The 14,041-nt window shown below is 42.3% G+C and overlaps 1 protein-coding gene across 2 annotated transcripts in view; it reads right to left on the bottom strand.

Annotated features, from left to right (window-relative positions):
* Positions 1-14,041, bottom strand: part of arhgef18b (rho/rac guanine nucleotide exchange factor (GEF) 18b) — an 86,567-nt gene that overhangs the window by 66,322 nt on the left and 6,204 nt on the right. For both annotated transcript variants that reach the window (XM_061682871.1, XM_061682872.1), the window contains 3 exons: positions 13,819-13,991; positions 3,657-3,814; positions 105-610 (listed from right to left, as the gene is read on the bottom strand). In XM_061682871.1, coding sequence (XP_061538855.1) covers positions 105-610; positions 3,657-3,814; positions 13,819-13,894 — 740 coding nt within the window. In that variant the 5' untranslated portion in view covers positions 13,895-13,991. The remainder of the gene's footprint in view (positions 1-104; positions 611-3,656; positions 3,815-13,818; positions 13,992-14,041) is intronic.

The following is a 14,041-nucleotide window of genomic DNA, read 5'->3' as shown; positions in this document are numbered from 1 at the left end:
AGTTTTGGGGTTCAAATCTCAACTCAGTGTGGAGCGTGCACGTTCTCCCTGTCTCCCTCCCTTGATTGATGAAAAGCATGAACAAGAAATGATGAGAATGGTACCTCCTCCCCAGGTTAATGGGGGCAACAGGGGCACCCCAGCTATGTCTTCGTGAGGTCGACATGGATCTTGCTAAATTAGGGAAGCTGTCAACCTCAACATCTCCATTGAAATGCACTGTGTTTCCATGGTCACGTGATTCTGTTTTGGTTTGAGTTCTTTCCATCGATCCCAACATTCCGTCCAAATCAATGGTCACACTAAGACCAACTCCCAGGCCCAAAGAGTCATGGCTGTCAATCACACAGCTCGGTAAAAGTTTGGGGCTCAGCTGGGTGACCACAAGGGTGCCGGGCGCTTCCTCGGATGATAGTTGCTCAGTCAGATGGGGCAGATGGGTCTGGGAGGTCAGCTCTGGACTGGTCTTCAGAGGCCCCTCGAGAACCACCTCCAAATCTCTGAAGCAGTCTGAGTCTCCAAAGGAAGAGCTGAGGCCCTGTAGGTCCTCCATGCTGCTGCTCACCTCCACACCTCTCCCCTCAGACTCGCTCACTACAGAGCACGCATCCTACAAAGAGGAAGTGGCAGAAGTTAAGTAAAAGAAACACAGACTCTGAAAGACTGAAGTAGAAATGCATTTTTTATCTGAATTATGTACAATCCCAATTTTGATAACTTAACTAACAAAAAGTATTTGAAATACTTCCCTGCACACAAAGTAGTTTCCTTCTTTAATTAGACAGTGGCGCCTTGAGATACGAGTTTAATTCCTTCAATCACGCTAGTAAATCAAGTCACTCGTATTGCGAATTACGTATCGTTCCCCTTTGAAATGAATGGAAATGCCATTAATCTGTTCCAGCCTCTCCCCGAAAAAAATGTAATGAGAAAAATAGCACACTATAATATGGTACTTTATAAAGACAGACAGTATTGACATCATTACAGACAATTATCCACCCATTCTCAATACGCTGCCTGCACCGAAGTCACACGAATGCACCACTACACCATCAGTGACTTATGTAGAATTAAACAGTTTTTGTCATACTTTCTCATTCAAATGAATGCATATTGTGCTGGTGCCTTCCTTGGCCACCTGGGGGCAGTATAAGGCAAACAAATTGGATTTACAATACTGAACATGGACGTCTGTGCAGTAGAGACGTTTCAGCTCATCTTTGCTGATATCGGCTCCTCGCAGAGGATCAAGGAAATGTGACTGTGAGTACTGTTATATTGAATGTCTAAATGTGTTGCTGCACCGTTTGTGTTCAAATATCATATCTCACTTTTTTTTCATCTCAGGGCACCACTGTATCACTCGAAAGCTGAGAAGAAAACCATCATGTTACATGTCACATGTCAGCTCATGATAATAACTGAAAAAATACAGCTTACTTGTACAGGTATGTGTTTTTTGTTTTGTTTTTGTTGTTTCCCAGTTGGGCAGAGAATATTTGAACATCAGAAGCTAGCGATTTGAATGATTCTTGTAGGAGACAACAATTCTTTTGATAGAAGGGTATATCTTGGGTTCTCAAATCTGTTGCTGTCGTCGTAAATTCTCCCTGCTTCACATCCTTCTGTGTCGCTGCTGTCCCCGTTGTTTTTTCCCCCACCTTATAAGTTCCCTAGACGTCAACCAATCAAGCAATCCATCAATTAGAATCTCAACTCTAGTTTGCTTTACATCTTTTTTTTTTATGTTGTGTTGTCATCCTTAGAGGTTGAAAAAAGTAACAAGCCTATTTTGACAAAGTAAGGCGTAGAGGACTCGAAATACGGATATCTGTTTTCAAAAGTGGAGAGTAACAGTAAAAATGTTGTCAGCGAAATAAAGTTTCAGCTACCTGGAAAATATACAGTTTGAAAGCATTGTATTTGTATTTCATTACTTCAAAACACTGGGAAAGACCAAGACCTGATTCATTGTCTACAACATTAGGCACACAATTTACATTTACAGTGGTGTCCAACTGCACTGCATCATACTGACAGCTTTTTGTAACATTTTGGCTTGAGCTACACTTCCCCATATGATGCAGTGCACTTCGACACGACTGCAATCTACTGCCATAAACAACCATCTATCCTCCATTCTCAAGAGCGCTTGTCCTCATTAGGGTTGAGGGTGAGCTATCCCAGCTGACTTCAGGGAAGAGGCCGGACTGGACTGGTCCCCAGCCCATCGCAGGACAATAAACATACTCTATTGTTGAATGAAAACTGAGCATATCTTCCCCACCCATCCATCCATTTTCTTTACCGCTTCTCGTCACTAGGGTCACGGGCTTCTGGAGCCTATCCCAGCTATCTTCGGGCGGAAGGCAGGGTTCACCCTGAACCGGTCGCCAGCCAATCGCAGGGCACATACAAACAAACAACCATTCGCACTCACATACACACCTACGGGCAATTTAGAGTCTACAGTCAACCGACCACGCGTGTTTTTGGGATGTGGGAGGAAACCGGAGTGCCCGGAGGAAACCCACCCAGGCACGGGGAGAACATGCAAACTCCACACAGGCGGGGCCGGGATTTGAACCCCGGACCCCAGAACTGTGGGGCAGATGTGCTAACCAGTCGGGCTCCGTGCCGGCATCTTCCCCACCAATGAGGTAAAATTTTAATTCGGTGTTGTTCTTAAGAAGGGTTATGTAAAACTATTGAGCTCATACAATTTGGAAGTTGACATTTGCTTTCAGGGGGGGGGGGGGGGGGGGAAATCACAAAACTTGAGTTTGATCCACAATCATGCATGATATCACATATGAATGAATACTATGCATTATGCATGTTTTGTTTTCTTTTGGATTTGGAGGCTTTTTTTTACTGCAGTGTACCCATTGTCACTTGTTCCGAGTCTAAACATTAAGGGCTCGAACATTAAGGGCTCGATTTTAGTAGATGGCCCAAAGCTTAGTGTTCCGACGAAGCGTGGGTGCATCCTTGGACATGCTGCCGACGGGGTGACAATTTGGTGGCAGAAAGTCAGTCTAAATTTAAACTTGCTTAGAGTGCGTCTAAGTCTGGCGCAGTAGGTCAACTCCGAGTCGAACGCGATTTTGGTGAATTTGATCGGGGCAGAGGCAAAAAGATATGCGAGCTCCATGGACATGTGTGGAGGTTTTCAGACATATGTCACAAAAATAGGGCCCAAAGTGCTTTTTGGTTGTTGTTGTTTTTCCTTTTTTTTTTTTTTCCTTTTATAACAGTCACGCATGTTAAAATGTTACATAAAACATTGCCTGGCCAGTTAATGAAGGTTTTGTGATGGTGAAAATTTGAAACTGGAGTGGTATTTATTTATTAATCCATCATTCTCAAAACTGCTTATCCTGTTCAGGGTCACGGGGCGCTGGAGCCGAGCCCCGCTAACCTTGGGCGAAAGGCAAACGACACCCCGAACTGGTCGCCAGTCAGTCGCAGGGCACATATAGACACGGGCACCCACTCGCACTCACATGCACACTATCACTGAGTGGGTTGTTTGTGTTCAACTTTAGAGGTTCCACTGTACCCCTCAAAACAACACTATACAACAACACGTTGTGATACATGAATGTCACAATTGAATCGCTCCTCTGTAGTCTGGAATCAATATAAAATACCTGATCCTCGTTGGTGCCGCCAAAGAAAAAAACCTCGCTGAGGGAGGGAGGTGATGGAGAGGGCGAGGATGTCCCTGCAGGAGCATGATGCTGATCAACACGCTGTTGTCCACTAGAATGTCCACTTGGATGTCCACTGTATGGCTTGCACTCGGAGGCTGAAAAACAATGGATGAAACTGACTGTCAATCATAAGTGAGAATTATTATTGGGCCGATTATTAAGTCTTTTCAAATTGGCAAAAATCAGCCGATTTTTGGCCAATTTGTTTTTTTACATATTAACACATAAGACAAATATAATGACATTCAAATATTCAAAACATGTTATTGTTGATGTTTTTTTTTCTCTGTGGTAATGTTAAAAAAAATACTAAAGGACCAAGTATTGTAAAATAGTCAAATGTTCTGCCTGCAATTCATTATTGTTGCAAGAGTTAAGCTGCCAACAGAAATGTATTTTATCATTATATATTTGAATTAACCGGGGTTCAATCCCCGGCCCCGCCTGTGTGGAGTTTGCATGTTCTCCCCGTGCCCGCGTGGGTTTGAATCAATCGGCCGATTAATAATCAGTTATTGGAATTTTATGTCTGCCACATATCGAAATCGGCATGTGCCTCCAAAAAATGTATATCGGTCGGGCCCTGCTTAAAATATTTCCAATTTTTTGGTAGCCCTAGAGCTCATCTAACGGATCTCATTAGATAGTACATATGTACCGTATATAATATATTTAGAATGGAAAAAAAATGTAGTGACCTTTCATATCTTAAAGCGCAGTCTGAAAACCGCTAAGTCGTCATGTCCTGGCTACCATGGTGACTTCAGCCACACCATCAGCGGGTGGGAAATCCACAGTTATGACAACTTACGTAAGTCTCATTTCATAAGACCGTTTCCCGTGAAGCCAAGCCTGAAACTAAGCCGGCCCGGCTCCACAGTTCTTCACTTTTTTTCTCCTTGAAAGCAGCTGACCGGCCTGTTTATTTTCTCCTCACAAGGTCATATAATATACTGATTCATGTGGAAAAACAGAAACATGCTCATATAAAGCACTGACCTTCAGAGGTATTATTTTAACAATGTATTTATTATTGTGGTTGCAGTTTGCTGTATTGTCGAACTGTATTTCATGATACAAAGAGCTGTTTCTATTTCAGAGGAGCCCTTCATAAAGCTAAACAAAGTAACCAAAAGTATTCAAACACTACCTGTATCATCATTACCTGGGTTTTTCTCAATGTTATGCTTTTTATTGTGATAGAACTGTGACTTCTCTGCTATTATTAATATGATTTCATTCTTGTAGTATTCTGAGTACATGGGGTAAATTCATTTTATTTGTTTCTTAGGAAATTCGAGATTTCCTCTTCATGTACATTTTCTTATGGTATGGTAACAGTCATTTCTTTCTCACTATATTAGAACTTTATTTGCGTACCATTCTGTCTTCTTGTTGTATTACATTTTTTATGGTGACAAAATTGTGACTTTTTTTATGAATATCAACATTTTATTCTTGTCATACAGTATTATGACTTGTTCTCACAAGTCAAAAAAAATAAAATCTCTTGTAAATTCAGTTTTTCTCCCCTCCTAATTTCACAACTTCAGTGTTGTAATATTCCAACTTTCTGTGGTAGTTTTTCCTTGTAATATTACAATGTTTTCTCGCAAAATTACAAGTTCATTCTCATAGATTTTTGTTCATTTTCATGTGGCTCTAATACTCCTTAATACAGTGGTTCTCAAACGTTTTTAAGCCAATTACTACCACAAAAAAAAATACTTGCCTGTCCAAGTACCACCATCATGACAACATTTAAATGAGGTAGAATAGTAGATCCAAGTAAACATCAAAATTGAGTAATCATTTTGCAGGCCTCTCGAGGAAGCCCGCGTACCACTCGTGGTACTCATACCACACTCTGAAAACCACTGCTTTAGAACATAAACGCGATCAGTGTTTCGACTTTTCTGGTGATGCCAACACAGAAGCCTTCCAAACTGAAAAAACTGAAATCACGAAAAACATGACAAAAATAAAAATAGATAAATAGGAAAGAAGTCATGAAATGTGAAATATGTGACTTGATTCAAGCAAAATTATCTTGGCACAATTTCTTAAAACAAGCCAGTTTCAAAAAACACCACAAATGTTTTGCATTAGAAGTAGTGTATATACTGCCTACACCGAAAGAATTATGGCATTTCTTATTTTAAGATAAACTTACTCATAACCAGTAATAAAATCTCAATAATGTAGAATACCTTATTAAGATTTTTAAGGGAAAAAGTGCTTGAGGTGAAATGCCCTTACACAAAAAAAATAATATCTTGGCAGACAAAGAACAAGCATATTTTTGCATTGATTTTAGATATTACATTTTAGTTTTTTCAGTGTAGTGATGTGAGGGGGTGGGGGGATGAAGATAACCACCAAAAACAGAATATAGCCAACTTATCCATTTATGACTGTAGCATAAATTCAGTACTTTGTGTACATCAATGTTGACTTATTCCTCTGTCTTGTCTTTCTTTGTCCCTGTGTGCTATTAATGTCCAGTAACTTCATCAGAGCAGATTTGATTATACTGTATAAAATCGAATTTGGACAGGCAGAGCCAGCAACAAAAAAAAAAAAAAAAAAAAAAAACAGCAACTCCACAATAAACTATAAACATGGCAGCCAGGAAGACGCTGCCATGTAAACACAGCACTAGACACACTGACTTACTGTACTGTCATCTACTGTATTTTCTATAAGACTAAATCACAAGCATGGACGCTGCTTGATGTCCACGCGGAAAAGGCCTTTTATGGTCAGCGACGCGTAATGGATAATCCATCAACACCACGATCAAACATGTGCGTGTGTGTGGGCTTGTTTTTGTCAGCTGAGTCTCCACCTCACTGGAAGTGATCCGCTACTGAATTCAATGCCATCAATAATAAATCACGTTTACAAAGTGTCCCAAGACAACACATCGAGTGGATGATGCCATCAACATTTTGCTAGTTGATCTGTTTCATGCTGTATCTTTTCAGAATCAGAATCAGAATCAGAATCATCTTTATTTGCCAAGTATGTCCAAAACACACAAGGAATTTGTCTCCGGTAGTTGGAGCCGCTCTAGTACAACAGACACTCAATTTACAGAACACTTTGGGGACATAAAGACATTGACAAAAAACAATTGTGCCAAAAGATGCAGAGTCCTCTAGCACTTAGAGCAGTTCGAACGACTAATATTGCAATAGTCCGGTGCAATGAGACTTCAAGGAGAGTATGCGGTTTAAAGTGACGAGTAGTGCGATCATCTGGGACAATGTTGGTGGTGCAAATGTTACAGATACTCCTCAATCAGTGTGCAAATGGAGCAGATGCTACTCTGGCATGAGTGGCCAGTATATGCAAATAGTGCAGCATGGCGAGACAACTACAGTGAGTGCACGAGTAATACATAATTGGCCCCACAGAAATGTGACAACGAACTCAAGTCAAAAAATTGCCAGCTTGTTGTAATGGAATTATAGGTTAGGTGTTTAAGAAGTTGATCGCAAGAGGGAAGAAGCTGTTGGAATGTCTACTAGTTCTAGTTTGCGTTGATCGGTAGCGCCTACCTGAGGGAAGGAGCTGGAAGAGCTGGTGACCGGGGTGCAGACGGTTCGAGAGGATTTTGCACGCCCTTGTCTTAGTTCTGGCAGCGTGCAAGTCCTCAATGGTGGGTAGGGGGGTACCGACAATCCTTTCAGCAGTTTTGATTGTCCGTTGCAGTCGGAGTTTGTCCTTTTTTGTAGCAGCACCAAACCAGACTGTGATGTAAGAACACAGGACCGATTCGATGACCGCTGTGTAGAACTGCCTCAGCAGCTCCGGTGGCAGGCCGTGCTTTCTCAGAAGCCGCAGGAAGTACATCCTTTGGTGGGCCTTTTTGAGGACGGAGTTGATGTTGTTCGCCCACTTCAGGTCCTGAGAGATTGTAATTCCCAGGAACTTGAAGGTCTCGACGGTTGACACAAGGCAGCTGGACAACGTGAGGGGCAGCTGTGGCGAAGGATGCCTCCTGAAGTCCACGATCATCTCTACCGTCTTGAGCGTGTTCAGCTCCAGGTTGTGTCGCCCGCACCACAGCTCCAGCCGCTCCGCTTCCTGTCGATATGCAGACTCGTCACCGTCCTTGATGAGGCCGATGACAGTGGTGTCATCTGCAAACTTCAGGAGCTTGACAGTCGGGTTCGCTGAGGTGCAGTCGTTCGTGTAGAGAGAGAAGAGCAGCGGAGAGAGGACACAACCTTGGGGCGCCCCAGTGCTGATGCTGCGTGTGGATGAGGTTGCCTCCCCCAGCCTGACCTGCTGTGTCCTGCCCGTCAGAAAGCTGTAAATCCACTGGCAGATGGCAGGTGAGACGCTGAGCTGGAGAAGCTTGGTTGAAAGGAGTTCAGGGATGATGGTGTTGAACGCTGAGCTGAAGTCCACGAACAGGATCCTCGCGTAGGTCCCTGCACTGTCGAGGTGTTCTAGGATGAAGTGCAGTCCCATGTTGACTGCATCATCCGCAGACCTGTTCGCTTGGTAGGCAAACTGCAGGGGGTCCAGCAGGGGTCCTGTGACACTCTTGAGGTGGTCCAGCACGAGACGTTCAAAGGACTTCATGACCACAGATGTCAAAGCGACAGGCCTGTAGTCATTCAGACTAGAGATTGCAGGTTTCTTGGGGACTGGAATGATGGTGGAGCGTTTGAAGCAGGATGGAACTTCGCACATTTCCAAAGATCTGTTAAAGATCTGAGTGAAGACTGGAGCGAGCTGGTCCGCGCAGACTTTGAGGCAGGATGGGGACACATGGTCCGGTCCTGTTGCTTTGTTAATCTTCTGTTGTTTGAAGATGCGTCTCACATCCTGTTCATGGATGGTTAACGCAGAAGTCAGAGGTGTGGTTGTGGTCGCGGGTGCGGCCGGGTTGGTGTGTGGAGTGAAACTGTCCTTTTCAAATCTGCAATAGAAGGTATTCAAGTCGTTGGCTAGTGTGCTATTGTTCTCAGCTTGGGGGGATCGTCGCTTGTAATTAGTCAGCGATTGGAATGCACGCCAGACTGATTTAGAGTCGTTCGCGCTAAACTGTTTTTCCAACTTTGCTGCATAGATCCTCTTTGCAATGTTAATTTCTTTAGTAAGCTGGTTTCTAGCTCGATTATACAGGGCCCTGTCCCCGCTCTGATATGCATCTTCCTTAGCTTGGCGAAGCTGCTTAAGTTTAGCAGTGAACCACGGCTTGTTGTTGTTGAATGTCCGAAATGATTTTGTTGGTACACAAACCTCTTCACAGAAACTGATATAGGATGTGACAGTGTCCGTATATTCATCCAGGCTGCCAGCTGAATTTTCAAAGACACTCCAGTCTGTGCAGTCTAAACAGCTTTGAAGTTCCATCTTTGCTTCATTGGTCCACTTTTTGACTGTTTTCACTGTAGGCTTCGCACATTTAAGTTCTTGCTTGTACGTCGGTATTAAGTGAATTAAGCAGTGATCAGACGAGCCCAGGGCTGCACGAGGTATAGCACGGTATGCGTTTTTTACCGTAGTGTAGCAGTGGTCTAAAGTATTATTTTCCCTGGTAGGACAGTCGATGTGCTGCTTGTATTTAGGGAGTTCGTGGTTGAGTTTAGCTTTGTTAAAGTCCCCGAGAATAATGAGGGGTGAGTCAGGGTGTTTTTTTTCAATTTCGTTGACTTGTTCGGCGAGCGTTAGCAATGCGGCGCTCGTGTTAGCTTGCGGTGTGATATAGACTCCAGCCAGTATAAACGATGCAAACTCACGTGGCGAGTAATACTTAATACTTTTGTATACTTAAGCATGCTTGTCCAAACTTAAAAATGAGTTTTTCTTAATATACAACATCCCCAAAAAGCTAAGGATATTTGGCTTTCGGGTGAAAATTCAGCATGAATTTAAAATGCAGTATAAGCTTTACAGATGAATAATATGACCTTCTTTAAAATGTTCAATAGTTTTGTACTTTTTGTGCAGCTTGTTGTTCTCTAACAAGGAGCTGAATGGCAAAATCCACAAAAGGTGTTGGATCTATGAATGGTCCAATGCATTTCCACTTCTATTCCTTTCTGTGACTCTTCCAGTCTCTCTGTGTCTGGCCCGCTGTGACACGCCCCCAGCTCAGTGGTCACTTCCGTCAGAGAGCATCCTGTTTGAAGCCTCAATGTGCAGAGGTGTCGCTTGGTCTCATGATGTGAACAACATGATGATGATGATGATGATGATGATGACGCATAAATACCAATTCTAATTTCGACAATGAAGCAACATTTCTTTTCACCAGGGTGCTGCAGAAAATGATCCAATTTCACTGAATTCGTCTGAAAATAATGATTTATTCATTACAAATGAATCTTTGTTTATCTATGCCAGTGACATATAGTGACAGGCAGAACAATTTAATGCTCTTCCACTAGATGGCAGAAGGTACAATTAACAGAATATAGTAAAGGCTTTGTTTTCAACTATACAGGCCCAGTTTTGCACCTATAGTCAGCAAATTTGTGACTAAACGTAAAAGCTGCCATTTTGCTGCTAGAACAATACTGTAACTGCATTTCTGTCATTTAGAGCTCTGCGGAATCAAATAGCATGTTATTGATTGAAGGGAGGAACAAACAAGGGTACCTCCACTGCATTATAGTTAAAAATAATAATAATAATAATCAAATCATACTAATAACAACAACCACCATTATTATTGTTGGGGTTATAGTTATTATCAGCGGAAAAAGAACAAAAGAGAAATGATGAGCCGAATGTCCATCAGTGTGCGATCACAAGAGGAACTTGATGGTCGTCATAAGGTTAGAACATGATCGCTTGATGGTTTTCTCCGCCAATGAGTTTCCTTTCAACGTCACTTTAGTTTGTCTCTCGCAAATAACCACATGACCATGTCAATTCTGACAATGATTCAACTTGTTGAACAAGTCTTGAGACTCATTTGAATTATCAAACAATTAAACAACTTTTTAACTTACTTCGCACATTGTAAACATAAAATGTATTTAATAATAATAAATTAATAGAATATTAAATGTACAGAAAATACTGGACACATTGTAGTCTGTGTACATGCATGTGCCTTTAAGAGGCGGGTCCTGGTGGGGTGGAGCGCAACGTTGGCGAGTCTGCTTGTGACTCTCTGGGCGTGAGCTGTGGCTGACAGAAGCTGCTGCTTGAATATGCTCATTGTGTTTAACTCTTCACTCAGCATACAACAAACAGCTGAAAAGTACATCAGAGACTGTGGCTCTCCTTTCTCACATCACATGCAGTGCATTATGTGTGTGTGTGTGTGTGTGTGTGTATACAGTGGGTACGGAAAGTATTCAGACCCCCTTAAAATTGTCACTCTTTGTTATATTGCAGCTGTTTGCTAAAATCATGAAGTTCTTTGTTTTCCTCATTAATGTACACACAGCACCCCATATTGACAGAAAAAAAAACTATTGTTGAAATCTTTGCAGATTTATGAGCCATAAGTATTTAGACCCTTTGCTTTGGCACTCATATATTTAACTCGGATGCTGTCCATTTCTTCGGATCATCCTTGAGATGGTTCTGCACCTTCATCGGAGTCCAGCTATGTTGGATTATACTGATTGGACTTGATGAGGAAAGCCACACCCCTGTCTATATAAGACCTTTCGGCTCACAGTGCATGTCAGAGCAAATGAGAAAATCGTGAGGTCAGAGGAACTGCCTGAAGAGCTCAGAGACAGAATTGTGGCAAGGCACAGATCTGGCCAAGGTTACAAAAATATTTCTGCTTCACTTAAGGTTCCTAAGAGCACAGTGGCCTCCATAATCCTGAAATGGAAGACGTTTGGGACGACCAGAACCCTTCCAAGAGCTGGCCGTCCGGCCAAACTGTGCAATCGGGGGAGAAGAGTCTTGGTAAGAGAGGTAAAGAAGAACCCAAAGATCACTGTGGTTGAGCTCCAGAGATGCAGTCGGGAGATGGGAGAAAGTTCTAGAAAGTCAACCATCACTGCAGCCCTCCACCGGTCGGCGCTTTATGGCAGAGTGGCCTGATGGAAGCCTCTCCTCAGTGCAAGAGACTTGAAGGCTTGCATGAAGTTTGCTTAAAAAACAAAAAAACAACAAAAAAAAAACCACCTGAATGACTTCAAGATGGTGAGAAATAAGATTCTCTGGTCTGATGAGACCAAGATAGAACTTTTTGGCCTTAATTCTAAGCGGCATGTGTGGAGAAAACCAGGCACTGCTCGTCACCTGTCCAATACAGTCCCCAACAGTGAAGCATGGTGGTGGCAGCATCATTCTGTGGGGGTGTTGTTCAGCTGCAGGGACAGGACGACTGGTTGCAATCGAAGGAAAGATGAATGCGGCCAAGTACAGCGATATCCTGGACGAAAACCTTCTCCAGAGTGCTCAGGACCTCAGACTGGGCCAAAGGACCCTAAGCACACAGCTAAAATAACGAAGGAGTGGCTTCAGAACAACTCCGTGACAGTTTTTGAATGGCCCAGCCAGAGCCCTGACTTAAACCCAATTGAGCATCTCTGGAGAGACCTGAAAATAGCTGCCCACCAACGTTCACTGTCCAACCTGACAGAACGGGAGAGGATCTGCAAGGATGAATGGCAGGCGATCCCACTTGTTGCATCATTCCTAAAGACTCATGGCTGTATTAGCTCAAAAGGGTGCTTGTACTAAATACTGAGCAAAGGGTCTGAATACTTATGGCTGTGTAATATTTCAGATTTTCTTTTTTTAATAAATCTGCAAAAATTTCAACACTTCTGTTTTTTTTTTTCCTGTGGGGTCCTGCGTGTACATTAATGAAGAAAGAAATGAACTTAAATGATTTTAGTAAATGGCTGCACTATAAAGAGTGAAATACTTAAGGGGATCTGAATACTTTCCGTACCCACTGTGTATATATATATATATATATATATATCAATAATTGCACACGGAACAGAAGATGAATGAATCCATTCCAGTAAGTATAGTGGAAAAACGCAATTTAGCAGGCGCATGAACTATGAACCATGTTAGTTAGTTCGTGCTGAAAGAGGAATTTATTTTCACTTGTTACAATGCTGGAGGCTGTGAGGCAACCAGATTCAGCAGAAGGGTGGAAAAAAGTTTGTGGTGTACGGCGGTTGTCACCCACTTGGTAATGGGTTAGGGTTAGCGCTGCCTTTAGGAGTGGAGAGAAACGTGATCTATTTCTATGTATCACTGTTTTTTTTTTTTTTTTTTTTTTTTAAAAGAAAAGCATGTCTGTGATTTTGTTTTCTTTATAATAAAAATGATTTGGCATTTTTTTTTTTTTTTTTTTAAATACAAATAGCAGAAAACAAAAAAATGTTTTTAGTTATTGAATGATTGACATTTTGAACGATTTGAAAAAGTAAAAACATATTTAGCATTTTATTAACTTCAAAAGTCGAATAAAAACAATTTAGATATCTTTCAAGAGATTTCAGGTGTTTAAAAAACAACAATTAGAATAACGATAATAGGGTGTAACTCCCACATGCTTTTAATAATAATAATAATAATAATAATAAAAACTTTAATCATTTGTGTATTTGATGGCAAAAGAGGCGCCTTGAAACTTTATGTTGCTAACATAAAGTACGTTTGAATACACATGCGCGCGCACACACACACACACAAATGCAATTCATGTGTAATTGACCACATACTAGATTATATTACACCTTCAAATATGTCATCCATCACTATAACGGTCATGGGCACTTGGGTTTTCAATCATGGGTTTGTGTGGGTGGGTGTGTGTGTGTGTAAAGTGTGACATTAAAAAAAAAAAGTCTGAGCTCTAAAAAACAGCTTTGATGGTCTACCTCGTGTCTGAAAGCACACCTAACACTTCCTGTTTGTTTCTGTGCCGCCATATTGCTCTAATGTTACCATATAGTGACACGACTGCCATCCATCGCGCAGTGACATGAGGGCTGGGCCTGTTTGTCCTCCAAGAAGTGCGTGCGCCTCCTAAATTGATGCCACCTGATTCCTCGTATCATGCCAACTTCCCTCACCATAAAGCCACACAAAGTCGCAAAAGGTAAACAGAAAAGAAAAGGGAGCAAACTTGGGCACGTACCTCTCTTGAAGGACCACCTCTTCATCCAGAGTTTGGAGAAGGAGGGCCAGGAGTTGTTGAGCGGAGCATCCGCCATGCGAGCGGCGCGCTGTGGAGGTCAGCTGGAACTGTGGCACGCTGTTGCTGTTGCTGCTGCTGCTGCTGCTGCTGCTGCTGCTGCGGTGGTACCAGCGCTGAGGAAGAGGAGGAGGAGGAGGAGGAGGCAGAAGAAGAGGAGGAGAAA

Source organism: Phycodurus eques, chromosome 8 (genome assembly GCF_024500275.1).
Source record: "Phycodurus eques isolate BA_2022a chromosome 8, UOR_Pequ_1.1, whole genome shotgun sequence".
NCBI lineage: Eukaryota > Metazoa > Chordata > Actinopteri > Syngnathiformes > Syngnathidae > Phycodurus > Phycodurus eques.
The sequence above is the reverse complement of the archived record's forward strand: the minus strand, read 5'-3'. Positions and strand labels throughout refer to the sequence as shown.